Here is a 20,736-nt window from a genome sequence, read left to right on the forward strand (position 1 = left end):
AGTTATTTATTGTATATAAGAATCAGGTTACATTGCAGGTCGAATATACAATTACACATTCCGTTACACTGAGACTTTACCTTTTCAGGTGTACATACATTTGCATCATATATAGGTATTTACATATTTATCTAAAGAATAACAATACTTATGAGTCACTTAAATAATCATTAACACAATAAAAACATTTTTCTATAAGCCACATTTTTGTGTTTGACTTGAACAGTTTGAGATCCATATCCTTAAAACGATCAGGTAACTTGTTATAAATTGTGATACACATAATATAGGCATTTTTTGCAGTGAGTGACAAGTTTACATATGGCTTAGGTAATCTGTGTCTGTATTTAGGTCTAGTTACGCGGCAATCCAATGGGTTATTATCCGTGAATAGGTATTTATATTTGTGAACGAAAACAGAAACTTCATAAATATAGTTACTTAGTTTACAACCTTCATGGTATAACAATAAATAAAGTGAAATTAGTGTACCTATGTAACGTTTATCGAAACGAGTGATGTGATACCTATCTAATTGATTATGGCTTAAATAAGGTAAGTATCAATACTCGTTATACATAAAATGTACATTTACGTATAAGTACTATTACAGTTTTTTTACATACATAGGAGGCAAACGACCAGGCGAATCGCTCGATGGTAAGCAATTAACGTTGCCCATGGCATGGACACCTGTAACACCAGAGGGGTTGCAAGATGAGTAGATACGCTCTTTTCATGAAGGATTGATGGTCGGCAGGAGGACAGGTCTCAAAATATATTAAGAAAATAAGTCAATTACTTAAATAAAAATAATGAAGTACTAATTTATTTCCTGTAAATCATTATTCATTAGCATACTTCATTAAATAATTGTCGTTGATTAGTGTGGTATATCAATTTTGTCATGGTCACAATAAATTAAAGGTATTTAGGATTTAATCATACTAGTAGTTCATAGAGAACTCAAATTCCTGTAGAATTAAGACATTTGAAACATTTTGAAATAAATATTCTAGCACATAATATATAATACAAGATAAAATATTGACTGTATTGACAAAATATTCCTAAAGTTATGACAATTTCTAACATATTCTCCACATTACATAAATAAAATATTATTCGTATCTTTCATTAACAAATAAGTAAAATCCCTGTTTCCTCTTGTCATGTTATTACATTGATTATCCTCTTTATATGTGGATTTCATATAAATAAGTGTATAATTATCGTTATCAATTCTACTATACACCGTGTTTTTTTTTATTTGCGTTAATTTCGAGGGTGCATTCCTGAGCTTAAATTAAGTAACTTTCTCAAACACACCGATATTCTAATTAACTCCATTTCGGAGATAATCAATCATTAATTTTTATCTTATAAGGCCCTTACGAGCGTGTACACTTGCCTTAGGGCCTGTTTACTTATTGATTAGTGTTTAGTGCGAGTTCATACATTTACTACTAAACGTAAGTACTATCTCGGACGATCGACGTTCGAAATGACATTGATATGTCACAGTTTTGTTGAGTGTTTGGTTGAGTTAAATGTAATGCCCGTTTTACAACAACGCTATATGCAACATTTAGTTACTTTTTATAAAAATAGTAAAAAAAAAACAAAAAAAAAATTATTTTTGAAAATTAACTATGCCATTTAGTTTCCTTAAACGTACTTACCGATACCCCGAAGTTAACGAAATTCAATAAAAACACGGTGTATAATAATAAAAGTTACCCATGAGACACATTTTTATACAAAAGTACTTTAAATTAACATTTTAATAAATCAACCCCTGAACTCCCTGGGGTCTTTACTCAGCTAAATAAGAGGTTCTAAATTTTAGAATTAGAATCATTTACATATATGTAAGGACGAGCCTTACGGACAATAAGAATGGGGCCAGTACAGCGGTGCCACCGCACACGAATTCGAGCCAATCGTGCAGTCTAACGCCGCAACATGCTTCTTTGATGAGTTCGAATCACGCGCGCAATTGGTCACAATCACAACTAGTTGCGTTAGACTGCACGATTGACTCGAATTCGTGAGTGACACCGGTGAACTAGCACCATTCTTAGTGCCCGTAAGGCCAGGGGGCCTACCGGGAAAATCGAAATTCACAAATTGCGGGGATCTTTCTCTTTTACTCTCACTAAGACGTAATTAGAGTGACTGAGAAAAATGCCCGCAATTGACGAACTTCGATTTTCGCGGTAGGCCTCCAGTAGTCCTTAGATATAGTTTGTCAAAGGACGATCTCATGTCAACATAGACAGAGAGAATCATACTATCTTTGTTTTACACTAGTAGATACTAGCACCCAAAAAAAAAGACGAGTATAGTTTTTTTTGTTCTTATTAACTGACAAATTGGTTTGACCTACTATATATGTCAATGATTGAAATCAGTACCCCTAGTGTAAATAAATTCGATTTCAAAACGTGACGTACGCGTTTGCGTTTAGTCTCATTTTGTATTGGATTTCGAAAGAGCGCGCCAAGCGGAACGTTTTAAAACCTCAAAATCCTATACAAAATGAGACTTAACGCAAACGCGTTCGTCACGTTATGATGTCGATCAAAGTTACACTAGGGGTACTGATGTTACTTAAGGCGACTCACTTTGGGGCTCATGGGATTAAGGTTTTAATATTTATTTGTTTTAAAAAGTACCAACCTTGTTGTTTAACCCCTCATGCTAATATTGATACCCACAAGCAAGCAGAAGATTCCAAAATTGAACCATGAGCGTAGCGAGTGGTTCGAAAAGTGGAATCTTGAGGGCTTCGAAGCACGAGGGTTAAACATAAACAAACTTTGCTACCGAGTACAAATAACTATTGTTTATCCGCTCGTCGCTCGTGCTAATATTGATACCCGAGCAAGCGAAAGATTGTAGAATTGAACCGAGCATTAGTACCGAGTAGTTCGCAAAATGGAATCTTAAGAAGCGTCAGGGGCGGATTAAGAAGGCGCGGGGCCCTTAGCACAAAAGTTCGCGGGGCCCCCTGGTTTAAAAAAAAAAATTAAGTGCGAGTCGGACTCGCAACCCGAGGATTCAGTACCATCACAACATTTTTACGATGTCTTAATTTTTTTACACTCGTTCTCGATTAGCTTTTAACATGTTATGCAGTGTATTTTTAGGGTTTCGTAGTGAGTGCTAGATAGCTGTAATTTGGCATGGATACATAAATCATGCATTGCGACAAAACGGGTAAAATAAAACCTATAAAAAAAATAGCATACCGCCCATACAAAATGTTTTTTCTTTGTTTTTTTTTTTTTGCTTTGACCCTGTAGTCCACACTACAGGTATGGTTGGATAAGGTCTTTCAAAACGAATAAGGGTCTCCAAAAACCTTTTTTTTTTAAATAAAGTTATTATTTTCGGAAATAATCGCTCCAAAAGAAAGAAAAAATACTTTCAATTAAAACTATAGCGAAAAAGATCGGTTTAGTCGCTTTTCGGTTATTGCAAAAAATCTTCTCTTCTTACTAAAAAGACGTACAAAGCACTACAAAGGTTACTCCCTTATGCTTGTAATGTAATGTACATGAAACCTACTCGTACTAATAGCCCCCGTTTAGCCTTTTTTGAGTGAATGGTAACAATAATACATATAAAATAAAAAGAAAAATTAACGGAGCCCCTACACAAGAAATGTTTTTTTTTGTGTCTGTAGTTCGTGTCATCCACGAAGACGCGCCCCACTCCTCCTCCCAATCGCCTATAATACCTGCACGTGTGGTGTGCAATCTTTTACTAGTATAGTAGTTCTGTCTATACACATTAATTAGTAGAAATAACTACTACATTGCCAAAAAATTGCAGATTTGTACTATAAGCGATTAGGAAGAGCGGGGCGCGTCTTCGTGGATGACACGAACTATAAGTATATGACGTCATTTAAAATCCGGAATATTTTCCTTATTTATTAATTTGAAAGAATTCCGATATAATAATTTTTTATTTAGATTTTCCGGAATTTCGTTTTTTTTTAGATTTTAAAAGAGCTTAATCATAATGTCGTTGTGTTATTTTATCACAGTTCCTTTCGGTTTTCATCATCAGATCAGGTCGATTTTGCCAAATTTTGACAAATGGTCAAAGAAATAGTATTCATATGGTTTGCATATTTTGAAAACAACTTACTAGTATTGCAAGTTAAATAAAAGCATGTAGGGATACTGTTTAACAACATCAAAGTAATCAAAGTTCTTAAATAAAAACCTAACTAACTTTTATTAAACTAGTTTAATAAAAGCTTGTAAAAATAGGTGAAAAGTGAGTCGGACCTAAGAAGTGGGAACTAATGGCTAAGTGAGCCAAAAAACAAGCCCGAAGGCTGAGCCCCATGAGCTGAATATCCGACCACCCGATGTCGTAGCGGTCCCGTGTGAAGCTGAAGGCCAAGCTGCAGGAAAGCAGAGCCTAGAATTAAACCAATGTCAGAGTGTGAACGAGGCTGTAAGCCGAGCTCCGTATAAGGGCGAAGGCCCGGAGCGTTCTATTGAAATTGAAATCATTTTATTTCGAGCAAAATACTCATCTATCGCGGCGCGCTAATGGTAGCGCGGTAATGGTAGTTTGCATGGGCAAAGGCTGAATTGTAGGAGAACAGAGTTTGGAATTGAACTAATGTGATCTCGGCTCGCCTGCTGCTCGCCTTAGTTCTTGCTCGAAAGTGCGACTTGCTGGGATGCTTTGGGTATCGGGCCCTATGTAGGGCTTTACATCCGGCCTATGCGTATGCAAAGCCCTGCATAGGGGCCCCACTGTTTTCTTTTTATAACATTTTGACAATTAGATCATATGTATCACGGCTTTGCAGCAACTCGGCATTTTTGGGCGCCCGGCCAGCCGTAGAGGAGCGCGTCCTTTGGCCTCCTACGGGCTCAAATCATTAGGCATTAGCTGTAAGGTGCAATTTGTTATTTGAAATAATAATTTATAAGTAAATCACCTCCCTTTCTTTTCACTAATATGTTTTTAAATACGGTATCTTCTTTTGTTGGTTTCCGAGCTGTGCTGTTTCTTGCAGCTTAGCCATGCACAAAAGTTTTGAAATACTCTGCACCTTCGGTTTTATGCTAAACTCTGCTCTTGGTCTTTGTGTAAGCCTAAAAATTCTTTAAATTTGGTATCGTCATAAAGAAAAATAGACAGGATTATAACAAATAATAATAATTGATCAATATTGTTACAGACTTACGAAAAAATACATTGTAAATAAAATGTGGTAGTACAGGATCCGCGGAGTGCCAGTTCTACTTGAACTTGGTCGGATCCACGTGCCTAAATCGCATGGTCAGGGTCGGATCGCGGGGCCCCCCCAAGGCGCGGGGCCCTTAGCATATGCTTTTTCTGCTGTTCGGTTAATCCGCCACTGAGAAGCGTTGCGGGGGTTCAAGGCACGAGGGTTAAACAAACTTTGCCTCAAGAGTGAAATACTTTTTTTTTACCACACCAACCTGAAGAAAATACTAACTAAACATGCAATACCAAAAAAATTAAACCAAATCAAATGCAAATGAAAGTAATAAAAAAAATTTCATTCAAAATCATCATTTAACAGTCAATTCTACCAGCAAACATAAGGAAACAACTCAAAATTTGCATCTGATTACTTTGCCCCACACGTGGATAAAATGCAACTTTCTCATTAGTGTTTGAACAATCAAGAGGACCTTTACCAGTTGGTGTGGTGAAGAATATTTAGCCGGAACACATTCTTGTAAATAAGTAACAATAAAAAAACCTATAGTTGTCTCTCGTGTCACCTCCTGTACTCCTTATAAACAAGTATAACATCTCTATCAGTAGGCGGGGCTCTAGCTCGCTCCATGCGCGCTATGCTGGTGGCACATGTGCGTGGCCGTAAGGCGGGGTCGCGGTACAGCAGCTTGTTGCGACGGACGCCCACTAGGAGGACGAAGTGACCGGTGAAGGAGCCGCCGAAGCAACGTCTGGGTAGTAAAAGTTCAAACATGTTATCTAAACAAAACAAATGTCATTCATATTCAAGCAAACAAGGCTCATGGACACTGGACTAGTAATATATCGTCAGGTGACAAGCAAAACTCACTAATTACCACCTCAAGTTCATAGCCATAATGATCCATATTACTACTAAAATAAGATTGATTTCTGGTTAATTATTTTTTTAGAAATTAGTAGTTTTGCTTGTCACCTGACAATATGATCACGAGCCATTTTGCGGAATTTCATTGGAACTAAATGTTTAATATTAAACTGAACTGTCACCACAGAATAAATAACAGTACTACCTACCGTAGAAATGATACTTCCTACAAAACCGAAGTTTGACAGCGATTCAGGGACGAATCATGCTGCCCCTTTCTAATTTATGATACTATCCGTTTCGGCTATTTAGGGTTATCAAAATTCAAGTCATTATCTTATCTGTGGTTCTGCATGTAATGCCAACCCTAATAATTGCCCGGAGCAATGCTGAGCCGAACGGAGCCGGGAAACGCCGAAAGGAAAGGAGTGTCGCCCCACTGCTGTCACCCTATACATGAGAATAACAGCGCCCTCTTGACAATGATCATATATTTCTGGTCGGGCTTCACCTTACTATGAATAGCTAAAAATAATGTTAGCGATGGAATAGTTTCGCGCTGCTTTTAAAAATAACAATGCAGGTTAAAGCATGGAATAAATCCGTTAACTAAAAAAGGGCATTTCTAACCTATGTACAAAGTCGCATTCCAAACGACACAGTATTAACGGAGACAGGCGCGGATACAAGGGGGGGGGCCATAGGGGCAATGGCCCCCCCCCCCCCTAAAACCCTGGCTCTCACATTACTAAATTGAGTAACATTTTTTTTTACCTTATTTTCTGTGCAAAAATATATGATTTTCTCAAAATGGCCCCCCCCTAAGCCAAATCTTGTATCCGCGCCCGGAGAAATCCTGAATGTGTCGCCTTGAAGAAGTCGTCATGTATGGGTTTAATATATAAAAAAATTAATGATTTTACAATTTAACACAAAAAATATCTTTTAATTTTTACATGTTTATCTAAGCAAATAATTTTCTATACCTAAGTATTAGAACATTCCTTTCCTGAGAAGGAAGTCCCTCTAGAGAACCACGGCAGTTCGTTAAAAATATCAGATAAAATACTGACTTCCGGTATTTATCTCAAAAATATACCTACTTAAATCTAAGTTTTAACACACGTAACACGTTTTCGGTGAAGGAAAACATCGTGAGGAAACCTGCGTACGTCTGCGAAGAAATTCAAAAGTGCATGTGAAGTCCTCAATCCGCATTGGGCTAGCATGGGGACTATAGCCCGAGCCCTCTCGCGCATGAGACGCCGCCTGTGCCCAGCAGAGGGATGTATATCACTATAATATTATAATACACGTAAAAATCTAAATGATCCATAGTTACTTATCGAAACTAGGTTTGGTTGTGGGTGGCTAAGGGACACAGATGACGCACTATGGCGTCATGTCTTACCTGAAGTCCGCCCTCAGCTTGTTGTTTACAGAGGTAGCACGACAGCAAACCTGCGTCTATTAGCAAAACGCGGGGCGATAGCGATAATGACGCACTATGGCGTCTCTTACCTAAAGTCCGCCTTTAGCTTGTTGTGTTTACAGAGGTCGCATGACAACAAGCCTGCGTCGATTAGCAATAATACTGGGCCGTGACGCAGATGACGCACTATGGCGTCCATTGGCAGGTGGCCTTCTACCAACTCTATGCCTGCGGCGTTTGCGGAATCGAAGCGTTGAGAGACGCGGAGGCGGTCCTATAAAACAGTTAACCATACCATTTATTTATTTATTTATACTGTAGGCAAAGCGAAAATTTTTGGTAAACATTGGATGAACCAAATTTTTCTGGTTACTTATAGCCATGGTTGACTTTCCACTGGGAAATCCTTATAACTCTTACTATTTAAGCATGTTATATAGTAGAAGTAGCTTTATTTGACATTCATAAGCGCATTGGAATATGCCTACTTGAAAAAAAAAAACAGGTATAACAACCCATATACAAAATAAAATAAAATAAAACTAACTTATGCATGTCTATATGTGTAGCAAAATTAATGAATATATAATAGTTTAAATTGACACCTACCAAATTGAAATGTCTATCAATTAATTCATTGAAATGCTAGGTATTGATTGTATTGTGTGTGACCTATAACTGGCAATGTTTGGCAATGTGCTGTAAATGTAAGTTGGTTAAATCCGTTCAATAAATAAATAAATCTTGATCACCTTTATCTAATGTAACACAGGATTTCTTTTATTAAAATGTACAACTATATTTTACCCTGGACAATGAAATAATAACAACACAAAGAAGCTAATACCCTTCAGTAAATCAAGACATCTTTGTGATTTGTATATTTTAATGAAAATGCCTCACCTTGTCAATGATATTCCGGTAGTAGTTGTGTTTCCTATGGGCCTCATTCACCCCCAACATAGTGGTGTGCATGCAGTGAGGGACCTCAAACCTGATGGCATATATTGTCTGTTTTAGTACTTGGTATGAACCCAAACATTCGCAAGCTAATGAACCTAAATGTTTTTGTTGTTGCTACCTGAACTTTGATTTTATATCCCCAAATATCCACACTTAATTACCCCAAACACTCAACACACACGCACACACTTAAACACTTGATTAACCCAATTGTCGAATCAATCTGTCATTTAAGTACAAAAATGGTACAATGCCAATTGATTGAGTAGTAAAATAGGCAATTAATATCCAAATATCCAGAACAAATCTTAAGCCTCTGCAGTAAGCATACCTATATTTCTTTTAACCAATTTTGAATGGTTCTTTACTTACTTCTTCAACAAATAACACAGATCAATAGTCCATGTAATTTGTCCGAAGCCCTCCTCCTCACAGATCTGCTCAAAGTTGTCTAGCAGCTCCTGGCGCTGTGCTGGATCCAGCAGCATTGTGACACAGGCCACCCCACAGTCCCATGAATACCGCTGAGTGAAGTGCTCCAACTCATGTTCTGTATACACTGTGTATTCAAATTCTTGGTATCCACCCACAAGAATATAAAAAAAAATTACAAAAATTACAGACTTCTAAAATCTAAAGATAATTGAATAGTAAAATAAAAACTTCGATTTTTATTTTACTATTCATTTATTAAAATACTTATTACTGTATACGTGGGTCTGAATGGGTAGTTGAAATAAGAAAATAAAACCGAAATCAAAACTTTATTGTTATAAACGACTTTGTTTACATACCATTTTCCGCTGCAGAACCCATTTAAACCAGACTCGGTGCTAAAGTAACATTAAGGAGATAGTAACAATACTTGTTTATTAACTTGAAATAAGTTCATAATATGGAAAATGTGGTAAAAAGGTACATTTTTATTAGTCATACATTTCGCCGAAAAGGTTTCTGATATGACTTTTGTTTCTAGGCAATGCAAGCAATATTCCGATTTGCATTGGGTTAGGTTTTGCGTCCGTTTTGTGATAATCGATTACACGACAATAAACATTTTACTAATAATCTTTTCTAATACAAGATACTAAATCAAGTTTAACCTCTATGTTTTGAATAATTTTTTGCCTTATTAAAGCTTTTGATGTATGCCACTGCTTCAGTTATTATCCTCTAACTTTGCGTAAAAAGAAAAGGTTTACCGTATGTCAAATATGCGTTTTGTTACAACACCAATATATCAAAATGTTGCGTAATGCAATGCAGTATTTAAACATTTTAAATGGACTGTCAATGTCATTTCGGTATATCTATATAACAGCTGATGCGTGCGCCGTGCGTATTTTACTTCGATAGGGCTTATTTAGGAAATAATAAATAAACTACTCAAACTATGGCGTTAAGAAATTCAGTTTTAAAGTTAGCTAAACTAGGTCGTCCTAGCAGTCATATGCGACTACGAGCTCTAAGTACCCAGACTTCTGAAAAGATCAACGAAGGCGAAAAATCTAAACAGACTCATTTCGGCTTCCAGACGGTCGATGAGCAAGAGAAGTGGAAAAAAGGTTGGTATAAGACAAAAATCCTTGGCTTTACAGTTCTTATCGCACTGTTTTATATTTGCATTTGTCCACAGATAAAACTTATAATAGGTAGAAAAAAACTAAGAACCAATATTTTTTTTATTCCTTAAATTAACACTAACAGACAGGCTATACATGTTAATTGTACAGGAGGGTATAAACATAAGGTAGGTAACATCTTACCTAGATGTAAGGATCTAGAGCAGCAACTTAACCCTTCGCCGACATCTGAATGACTTGCCAAGGACGCCAACGACGGCTACAGCCGACAGTTTCGCCAATGCAATAGCGACTAACGCGGACTCTGTAAAGTTCAATTTCGCTTAAATAATCGTGATAGCCAGCGTCCGGGGCACGGCATGTTCCTTTGTCGTCTGGCGTTCAAAAGGTTAATATCACGAGTGAATGGAACTTGAAGTCATCAGACTCCAAGTATCGGCTGCTAATTGGTAGAAATTGCGATTCAGTGCTGTAAAACACATCCAGTTTACTGAGGCTGTCAAGTATTGAGAAGAGTTGAGGCATGGTGCATGGTGAGTCAGATAGAGCATGAGTTTGTACTATTATAAGTACACTTTGTCTTATAGGTATAAAAAAGGCCTTTAATTTCTGGGTAACAATAAAAATGTAAAAATACTTTTAACCTAGGATTAACCTAATTTGTGCTTGAAGAAAATTACACCAGAACCCTCTTAAGAGGCATAGGCCTCCTACAGCTTTTTCTCCTTTTTTTTGGTGTTGGGCCTTATAGGTATAATATAACTGTATGTTTATGGAGATAGAAAAAAGAAAACCAATAAATAGACTGAGGCAAGCATTAAAGTACATAATATTAAAGTTTAAGTGCTCCTTTACATACTTGTAACGAGCATAAATGTAAATAAAAGAAGTCATTTTTAAAATATTAATGTAAGTTCTTTGTTTTCAGTACACAATGTGTTTGAAACAGTAGCGGACAAGTATGATGTAATGAATGATGCCATGTCGCTGGGCATCCACCGACTGTGGAAGGACATCTTCATGCAGCGGCTGGCTCCTACGCATGGGACCAAGCTTTTGGATGTAGCTGGAGGCACAGGTATAATTATAGGACTATATTTTAGGCACATTCCATGAAATCGTTTACCTTTGTCCTGTTAAAATGCGAATTTTCTGAAGAATTGCAGGTATAGCAATTTATTTTTCTGTGACAAATAGTAAAAAAACTCAGAAAACGAATCATCAGCATTAAACGCTAAAAAAAAATCAACTACTTGAAAAAAAATGTGTTTATATGCTCGCACTTTTAGTGCTAGAGAAAGAAGACCTAGGCTCTCCGAGGTCGCGCGAGTGACTAAAAACATGTGAATGTAAACCGTAAAATTAGTTTTATGTTAGTATGTCTTACCACAGTTTAAATACTAGTCTAAGGAACGCTCCCTTAGTTCTAAAGTGTAATCTAATTTGAACCTTAAATAGGAATGCTAAAGTTGAAATTCAAATGGCGCGTATGTGGTCGATAAATCGTACTATGCCTGGAAAAGGGTTAAAATATCATTACAGAAAAATACCTATCCCTCAACCCTATCATTTTATTTTATTTTACAAGCTTTTACTTAACGCAATGTAACTAGGCATTATGTATGTTTGTACCGGTCAAATCATGCAGGTTAAATTTGAACCACTTCCCGACTTCCAATGAAGCTGAAACTTTGCAGTTAGCACACATATGTAAGTCGGGTAACAATGCAATGTTATGGTACCATCGAGCTGATCTGATGATGGAGACAGGAGGTGGCCATAGGAACTCTGTGATAAAACAACGCAACCTTATTGTGTTTGGTGTTTTCAAAATTATCTCGATGTATTAGTTGCCTGTGGAAAGAAAAGTACAGTCAGCGATAAAAGCTAGTACCAATAATGTAATTTTTGCCAAAAACTTACCCCCTTATTCATAAACGTGTACAAAAGTTACGATGCCGCTAATAATCATTTGTCCCTTTCCGACGTATTGGTTTGATGGAAAGGGACAAACGATTATTAGCGGCATCGTAACTTTAGTATACGTTTGTGAATAAGGGGGTTAATATTTAATGAGAATATTTGTTTGTTGATTACAGGGGACATTACATTCCGGTACATAAACTATCTGAAAAACCTGGGTCCTGCGCCAGAGGGCAGGCGGAGCGTTGTCACAGTCTGCGATATCAACCAAGCCATGCTGGATGTGGGCAAAGTCAGGGCACAAAGGTAGCTAGATTATTCTGCTCCTTAGGCTGCATTTCTACCAGAGATGTGCGAGGATCGCAAATCTCCGGTGGGAACGAAGTGATGTTTGTTTAGCTTATAATACACTACTACATCATTCAAATTAGGAATAAATAAAGAGTTATTAGGTATAGATTGTAGAGAATGTAATTGTGTTTGACGGCTGACTTGGATGGCGCTATACGGCACCATATGCCTTGTGGTAATTCAACTTTTGACTATAACTACCGCATAATATATAGTTTCTATTTTTCTCCGTGAGCTTCTACGGATTATCGTCTTATCTATTGTTTAAAAACCGCAAAGGCGCGTGCCACTATGAAAAAATGGTCAAGCCGCATAGGTAGCGTTTATTGAATTACTACTCTATTGAGCACAGAATAAGATTCATTATGAACTAATACAGAATTCTAACAGAATAGCTGTCTGATCTCTATTGGTGCGTCTAAGGTAGGCAACTAAACGCTCTCAAACCAGCTTAACTTGTGACACTGCGATCCGAAACAAAGATACGTATTCGAAGACCTCGCTTGCACTGGTAATGCGAGCGCACGGCTAGCTAGCGCCAAGGAAGCAATATTATGTTTCTCGAGGAGCAGGTAAAAAACAGGGCCGGATTTTCACACAAATATATTTGGGTGGTTTTACGAAATAACGCTAACTCTTCAGACTTCTAACAAACTGACACTGTTTGTATGGTTTGCTTGAAAGAGTTAGCGTGATTTGACTCTAAACGATATGCATATTTTGTTTTACATTTATTTATTTTATGCATACACTATTATGTATATGTTACTTATTTTTTTGTTGACTCATAATATAAATTTGTATAAATGTTTTACTAAATTTGTACTCTATTATAAATAATATCTTTATTTTAGTGTACATAATTATAACATATAGGTCTATTTTAACATTAGTAGTACGGGATTGTTAAATGGATATACATATTTATTACTATTTTACCATTGTTTTATTGTTTATTTAAAATTAGCCTGTTTAAAGTTTAAAATTAGCAAACAACTGTTTAAACAGTTGATTATAAAAATAAGTATAACTCGTTATTATTGTAATTACACAAACCCATTCTGTTAGATGTGTACCTACTATTTAAATAGTGTTATGTTTTATCTCTTTAAATTAAAGAACGTAAAACCACCCAAATATATTTGTGTGAAAATCCGGCCCTGTTTTTTACCTGCTCCTCGAGAAACATAACATTGCTTCCTTGGCGCTAGCTAGCCGTGCGCTCGCATTACCAGTGCAAGCGAGGTCTTCGAATACGTATCTTTGTTTCGGATCGCAGTGTCGCAAGTTAAGCTGGTTTGAGAGCGTTTAGTCGCCTACCTTAGACGCACCAATAGAGATCAGACAGCTATTCTGTTAGAATTCTGTATTAGTTCATAATGAATCTTATTCCGTGCTCAATAGAGTAGTAATTCAATAAACGCTACCTATGCGGCTTGACCATTTTTTCATAGTGGCACGCGCCTTTGCGGTTTTTAAACAATAGATAAGACGATAATCCGTAGAAGCTCACGGAGAAAAATAGAAACTATACAACGGAACCTATCGCCGTACAGCGGAACCTGTTTCAAATGTCAAATGCATTTTCCATGGCTTTATACTTATTACAAAAAGACCAAAAGTCAAAAGTCTTCACCTCGACATTGACAGAATCCATCTTGATAAATTTGCGAGGAGTCAGCCATATAGGGGAAAAAATACTTATTACATTATTAACCCATTTAACGCCATGCCAATCGGAAGCGGTGAGTCATCGTGAACTTGGCAGGTTGGTTACTCTTTGGCATGAATAATTAGATAGATTTCGGATATTCAACTGTTGCTACCCAAATCACTTCAAATTAGGTACCACAAATACAAAAGTAGTCTTAATTTTTTTCTATTTGGGAATATTTATGTTTATGTACGGGGCCTATTATGCACACCGTGTTTTATTAACCGCGCGTTTGTAGTGATACAGACGCGATGCTAACGCGCTTTTGTATCTTTACAGACGCGCGGACTAAATGCGGTTTATTTAGCAGAGACTAGGATAACAATGCAATACAAATCCTCTTTATTGCACAACCTCTGAAAAAAAAAAATGTACATGGAAACACATAAAAAACATGAAGGAAACTAGTGTTGGTTAAGACTCGAGTCCTTTGAGTCCTCTGCTTTGAAACTCGACTCAGTTTTTCATACTTACATATTAAGTCTACACTCGAGTTCTTTTCAACTTGTTAGAGACTTGAGTCCTTTTCAGAGAGCTCTAAATTTTTTTGTTTGCAAAATTTCGAAATGCTTTGTCTATAAGTAATATTCGTGGATTAGACACAAATTGTACAATAACGCATAATTTATTTACTTTAATTTAGGTTAAACCTGTGAAATTGTTGACGGAGTCTTTATTCGGAGACCCGAGTCCTTTTGAGTTCTCTTAAAAAAGATTAAGTAAATAACTCGCCTCGGGACTTAAAAGACTCTGAAGTCATTTTTTTTAAGCGCTGAGATTCGTAAAATCGAGTCGAGTTCTTCAAATTCAGACTCAAAAGACTCGAGTTCCTACCAACACTGATAACCCGGCAGTCAGAACGATACAAGCGCGCGTCGACGGCGCAACAACAAACGCAAACTGCTTTTTGGAATGTAAAACGCGCCATCGACGCGCGGTCCTAAAACGACGTTAAAAAGACGCGGTCTGCAAGGGCCCTAATCCTCCATGTGTTTAGGCAAGGATATACCCCAGAGTCGTGCGGGGTAGACATCGACTGGGTGTGTGGAGACGCGGAAAAACTCCCGCATGCTGATGACAGCTACACAGCCTACACCATCGCTTTTGGCATCCGGAACTGCACACATATTGATAAGGTATAGTAGCGAAGAGTCTATAACTCGGTTCATATCGGCTTGCCCATTTTAAAACAATATAAAACCCGTTATACTGAAATTCTTGATGGTAAAGTAAAAAAAATGCTGTCCAACTCTAGAAACTTATTGATTTGCTTCTGAGGGAGGCTTCAAACACCCATATATAAATCGATTAATTCGTGAAGAACGGGTCTCCAGTATTTTCTATTGTGAGAAACATTAGTTTTGCACCAATGTTGTTTGTGGTACGACAGGTGCTGGAGGAGGCGTACCGCGTGCTGGCGCCGGGCGGCCGCTTCGTGTGCCTGGAGTTCAGCCGCCTGCCCAGCGAGGCGCTGCAGTGGCGAGTCGTCCTTAACATTACTACCCAAAATTCAAAATTTTATTCTGCAAGTAGGCCTCAAGGGCTCTTTTACAAGTCAATACAACATTTATAGTAACATCATATAGTGACATGAAAAATACATAACAACATTTATAAATACAACAGCCAATACCTGGGTAAACATTACATTATAATAATCTTAAAATAAATAATTACTACAATACAATAGAGATGTATAGTCTCTATGGTTAAAAACATATTAAATCTGGAGATGTAAAAGGTCCCCAATGTCAGAGTACTAGTACTAATAAAATTTGGAGGTGTAAAGTCTCTCCAAGTGTCAAAATAAAATTTTTAATAAATTGTTTCTGTAATAACTTAGTGAAAAACTCCTTTTTGCCTGCGACTCTGTTACTATGTGACTTGGGTTAGATAAACTGTTGGCAGACAAAAGTTTTATAAGAAACTCGCAGTTTTTAGTGTAAATGAAACAAAAAATTTACTTATTCATTGCAACTAATTAATTTTTTTGCGCCGAGATGTAAGAAGAAATACTTAAAGTGTCGTATGAAGAAAAAGCAAAAAAAAAAAAATTTTTTTTGTCTGATATTTTTTTTTTGCCGAAAATTCCCAAAACTTATATAAAATTTGTTGCTCCTCATGACCTCAGGAACGCGTGGTTAAAATCTGTCAGGTTTTACCAGCCCATGGTGTATGTAGAACGTATAGAGACCCTAGAACACGTCCCAAGTGTCTGTATGGCGGCAGTGAGGATGAACGCATAAAACTAAACTCGCGATGCACGATGATCGCGACATTTCCATCTTCACCACTCAGATGGTTGGCAGTCCTCAACCGTACATTTCTCTAGAAACTTTCTGCCTCGTACAGCTAAGTTCTGGAATTGACTGTTGCCCGTGGCGTGGTATTTCTGAACAGTTACAATCTTAACCTTCAAGAAAAGAGCATACTCAAAGGCCGACACGACAACGCACTTACAACTCTAGTGTTGCGGGTGTCCATGGGTGATGGCAACTGCTTATAGTCGTTAGCTTTGTAGCTGGCCCCTAGCGGCTAATATTTTGTCTATTGTTAACTAAAGCTGCGCGTGCCACTACCTACAAAAAAAGGGTCGTATAATTCTAATTAGCATCGGAGCGCGGGCTAGTCCAACGCTCAAAAAACCAGTCTAGGTGGGCTCTCCGATAACGCGCCTTTGTTACGCATATCGAGGACACATTTTAGACTGGTTTGGTAGCGTTCGACTCGCCGGCACTCAGTAACCGTAGAGGGACCACACAAGCAATCGCAAATAGTTTTTCCATTTGTTTATTTTGAATCTTATTTCAATTACCATAGGAGTTGTAATTCAATAACCGGTTAAAGTGACCGGACCATTTTTTATGCAGGTAGTGGCACGCGCGGATTTAGTTAACAATAGACAATGGATAAGCCGTTGGGGGCCAGCTACAAAGCTAACAACTATACCATCAAGCGATTCGACTGCTCGTTTGGCTCAAATATAATTTAAAAGAACTTTGTACCTTCTCACGGTACAATGTCCGAAGTGGTACAAAAGTCAAATTCCTTACTGCGCTTGCAATTTTCGGTCAATTTTTTAGAGTCCCGTACCCAAAGGGTCAAACGGGACCCTATTACTGAGACTTCGCTGTCCGTCCGTCTGTCACCAGGCTGTATCTCATGAACCGTGATAGCTAGACAGTTGAAATTTTCACAGATGATGCATTTCTGTTGTCGCTATAACAACAAATACTAAAAACAGAATAAAATAAATACTTAAGGGGGGCTGCCATACAACAAACATATTTTTTTGCCGTTTTTATAAATAATGGTACGGAACCCTTCGTGCGCGAGTCCGACTCGCACTTGGCCGGTTTTGTTTTTTCTATTCAGCGATAATAATGACGAAACTGAACAACTATTATTATATTTCAGGGCGTACGACCAATACTCGTTCCAAGTGATCCCAGTGCTGGGGCAGCTCATAGCTGGCCAGTGGAAGCCCTACCAGTACCTGGTTGAGAGCATACGTCAGTTCCCTAACCAGGTTTGTATTAGAAACCAAATCCTCCAGCGCCAGAGACCGGATTCTTTCCCCCTTATTCATAAACGTCTACTAAAGTTGACACGCCGCTAATAATAGTGTGTCCCTTTCTGACGTATTGGTATGATAGAAAGGGGCAAATGATTATTAGCGGCTTGTCAACTTTAGTAGACGTTTATGAATAAGGGGGTTTATCTTTTACGGCTAATAATCTTGACCACACGGGTTCATGCGACACCAGTCCCAATTTCTGCTGTATTCCCATTTGAATTGTGTAGAAATAAGCTACCAAATTACTAATTCCGCGCATACGAAGTCGCGGGCAAAAAGCTAGCGTGTTATAAAGATGAAAGATGGTCGTGATGGGCTCCATCTCATCCCATGGCATCTTGGCTAGGCATCCAGGTGTCGCCTTCACCGTGTGGTAAGAGGTTATGGCATTGGTACGGTGTTTGGCACTTTTTATTTAGTATATGTATTCCCGTATGTCCCTACCGGGCACAAATAGAAATAGGTGTATTTATATGAATCATTGCCATCTGTCCCCGCCCCAGGTGGCGGCGGTCACGTGGGGCGAGGACAAATAGGAATACACCAAATAATGCAAATGTTGGTAGGCTAGGTACCCCTCATGGCCTATACCAGCAGTTCTATAACTATTTTAACCCTTTGAACGCTTTCTGTCATTAGTACATTGTGCAACGAGGGGGCTAAGTGAAATTTTGGAAGCGAGGGTGGTAATTCTTGACCCGAATTAAAGACCCGAGTTTGCAATATTCTTACCCCCGGAGTCACACAATGTTTTTCATCACACTTGCGAAGTAAAAACTAAATTTTAAGCAGAATTATTCTTAAATACGGTGACATATCAAACATTCGTCCGCCATATTGTCATTTGTTGACAGGTTAGGCATCGAAGGCACGGACCTATTCGGCATTCAGCCACGATTGAAAGTTGTGTAAAAATATTTTAAACGGCTATTAAATTAATCAAATTAAATATTTTTAAACATAAACAAACATATTAAATTATTACCGACGGTATTTTCAAAGTAAAACTCTTTTACGCTACTTGGTTTGTATGAATTAGTGGCATAATTTTTTTTTAACAATCCATAACTCCCGCGAGAACACTATAGGCCTTTGTCTTTCAGTACACCTGCATGAAATAAGATCTTTTTCGAGCAAGTGTGATGAAAAAACAAACAGATCCCGGGCGCAAGGGAGCTAATGTAAACATTACTCGAAACTGACTGACGCTGTCAAAGTAACCTTCACACAACGTAGTGATTATATGCTCTTTGCTTCACACTACGGAAGGTGGACGTAAGGAAATAAATCTCCATGTACCAAAGTCTCATTGAAAAACCTTAAATAGGTGGCGCTACAATACCTAGAATACTTGAAAAATCAAATCATAGCGCACTTCACTCCGTCAATAACGCCTAGGTTCTTTGCTACTCTGGAGAGTTTTGGAACTATTATTTATAGCTGACAGCTGGACACTTTTGCAACAGTTCTACCATAAGAGATTTCACTCCTCTTAATTCCACACTCCATACTTCACACTTTTGAGTATGAAAGGTAGAGGTAAGGAATACATTCTCCTTGTACCAAAAAGTGTCCGTCAAAAAATCTTAAATAGGTGGCGCTACAATACCTAGAATATTTGAAAAAAAAAATACAAATCATGGACAGCGCACTTCATTCCGTCAATAACGCCTAGGTTATGGAAGGTGGTGGCAAGGAATGCAATCTCCATGTACCAAAGTGTCCGTCAAAAAATCTTAAATAGGTAGCGCTACAATACCTAGATTATTAAAAAAAAAAACAATCAGCGCACTTCACTCCGTTAATAACGCCTAGGTTCTTAGCTACTCTGGAGTTCTGGAACTTTTATTTATAGCTGACAGCTGGACACTTTTGCAACAGTTCTACCATAAGAGATGTCACTCCTCTTAATTCCACACTCCATACTTCACACTTTCGAGTATGAAAGGTAGAGGTAAGGAATACATTCTCCTTGTACCAAAAAATGTCCGTCAAAAAATCTTAAATAGGTGGCGCTACAATACCTATAATATAAAAAAAATACAAATCATAGACAGCGCACTTCATTCCGTCAATAACGCCTAGGTTATGGAAGGTGGAGGCAAGGAATGCAATCTCCATGTACCAAAACGTGTCCGTCAAAAAATCTGAAGTACAATACCTAGATTAATAAAAAAAAAACATAATCAGCGCACTTCACTCCGTTAATAACGCCTAGGTTCTTAGGTACTCTGGAGAGTTTTGGAACATTATTTATAGCTTACAGCTGGACACTTGCAATAGTTTTACCTATGGAGATTGTATGCCTTACCTCCACCGTACTTTCGAGTTTCACAGTTACTTAAGGTTTAGATTAGCTCTCGTGGCGTTTGTTTGTGTTTATGACATAAAGCGTTTAAAGGGTTAAAAGCAGTAGAGTTAAAAAACGCAGGCATACCTTATACAACTGTACTTATCATTCCAGGAGAAGTTCAAGTCCATGATCGAAGACGCCGGCTTCAGACAGGTCACCTACGAAAACCTAACCTTCGGCGTCACCGCCATACACTCGGGATTCAAGATCTAACTACCAGGGAACTTGTTGAACTATTTTATTGAACCCTTTGGATGCCAAGAACACCTAGACTAAGTTAATTTTGCAGCGACTAGAACAGAAAGTGAGGAGCGTCATTATGAACGTATTTTCATATACCTAAATTTGGCATTAATTGTGACATTGCCACACTTTGTAATTGCAAATGCCTTCAGAGTGAGATTGGTTAGACGCGAGACTCAAATGACGTTTCAATGTGAGACTTAGCAGACCAAAACCACTCCCTGTAGGTACATGACCACACTATTGACTGCTTGGTACTTTTTTATATGATAGTTTATATTATTTAATAAAAATAAGAGTAAATCTGTTCGATAAGTGCATTTTCTGTTAGAAAAATTAATGAATTTACCAGAATTTGGTATTGATAATTTCCTTTTTATGAATTACTCGTACTGCTACAATTTTCAATGTTTAATTAAATTGGGTTTCATTTGAATGTCCGACTAGCCCTTAACGAATCCACTGTCGACCTTAATGTGAAGGAATATCGTAAAACAAAAAAAGCT

General features: G+C 37.7%; 2 protein-coding genes across 5 annotated transcripts; one reads left to right on the forward strand and one right to left on the reverse strand.

The window, feature by feature from the left end:
* Nucleotides 1-798: 798 nt before the first annotated feature.
* On the reverse strand, nt 799-9,636 carry LOC133529067 (protein GUCD1). Of its 3 annotated transcripts, none has more exons than XM_061866684.1 (5): nt 9,281-9,636; nt 8,859-9,036; nt 8,427-8,517; nt 7,613-7,797; nt 799-5,975 (listed from the first exon to the last, which is right to left on the reverse strand). In XM_061866684.1, exons 1-5 carry the CDS (start codon nt 9,300-9,302, stop codon nt 5,786-5,788), a joined length of 666 nt encoding a protein of 221 aa, XP_061722668.1. In that variant the 5' UTR covers nt 9,303-9,636; the 3' UTR covers nt 799-5,785. The 3 variants fall into 3 exon arrangements, with proteins under 3 accessions (XP_061722668.1, XP_061722667.1, XP_061722666.1); XM_061866683.1 differs by having other exon boundaries at nt 8,859-9,045; XM_061866682.1 differs by having other exon boundaries at nt 8,859-9,060.
* Nucleotides 9,637-9,781: 145 nt separating this feature from the next.
* LOC133529065 (2-methoxy-6-polyprenyl-1,4-benzoquinol methylase, mitochondrial) lies at nt 9,782-20,545 on the forward strand. 2 transcript variants are annotated; one of them, XR_009801094.1, is made up of 7 exons: nt 9,782-10,051; nt 10,998-11,147; nt 12,169-12,298; nt 15,055-15,193; nt 15,448-15,586; nt 17,475-17,586; nt 20,099-20,545. XR_009801094.1 is itself a non-coding variant. In XM_061866679.1 (7 exons), exons 1-7 carry the CDS (start codon nt 9,880-9,882, stop codon nt 20,198-20,200), a joined length of 894 nt encoding a protein of 297 aa, XP_061722663.1. In that variant the 5' UTR covers nt 9,782-9,879; the 3' UTR covers nt 20,201-20,545. The 2 variants fall into 2 exon arrangements, 1 of the variants encoding a protein (XP_061722663.1); XM_061866679.1 differs by having other exon boundaries at nt 15,448-15,536.
* Nucleotides 20,546-20,736: the final 191 nt, after the last annotated feature.

This window comes from Cydia pomonella, chromosome 20, assembly GCF_033807575.1.
Source record: "Cydia pomonella isolate Wapato2018A chromosome 20, ilCydPomo1, whole genome shotgun sequence".
In the NCBI taxonomy this organism is placed as follows: domain Eukaryota; kingdom Metazoa; phylum Arthropoda; class Insecta; order Lepidoptera; family Tortricidae; genus Cydia; species Cydia pomonella.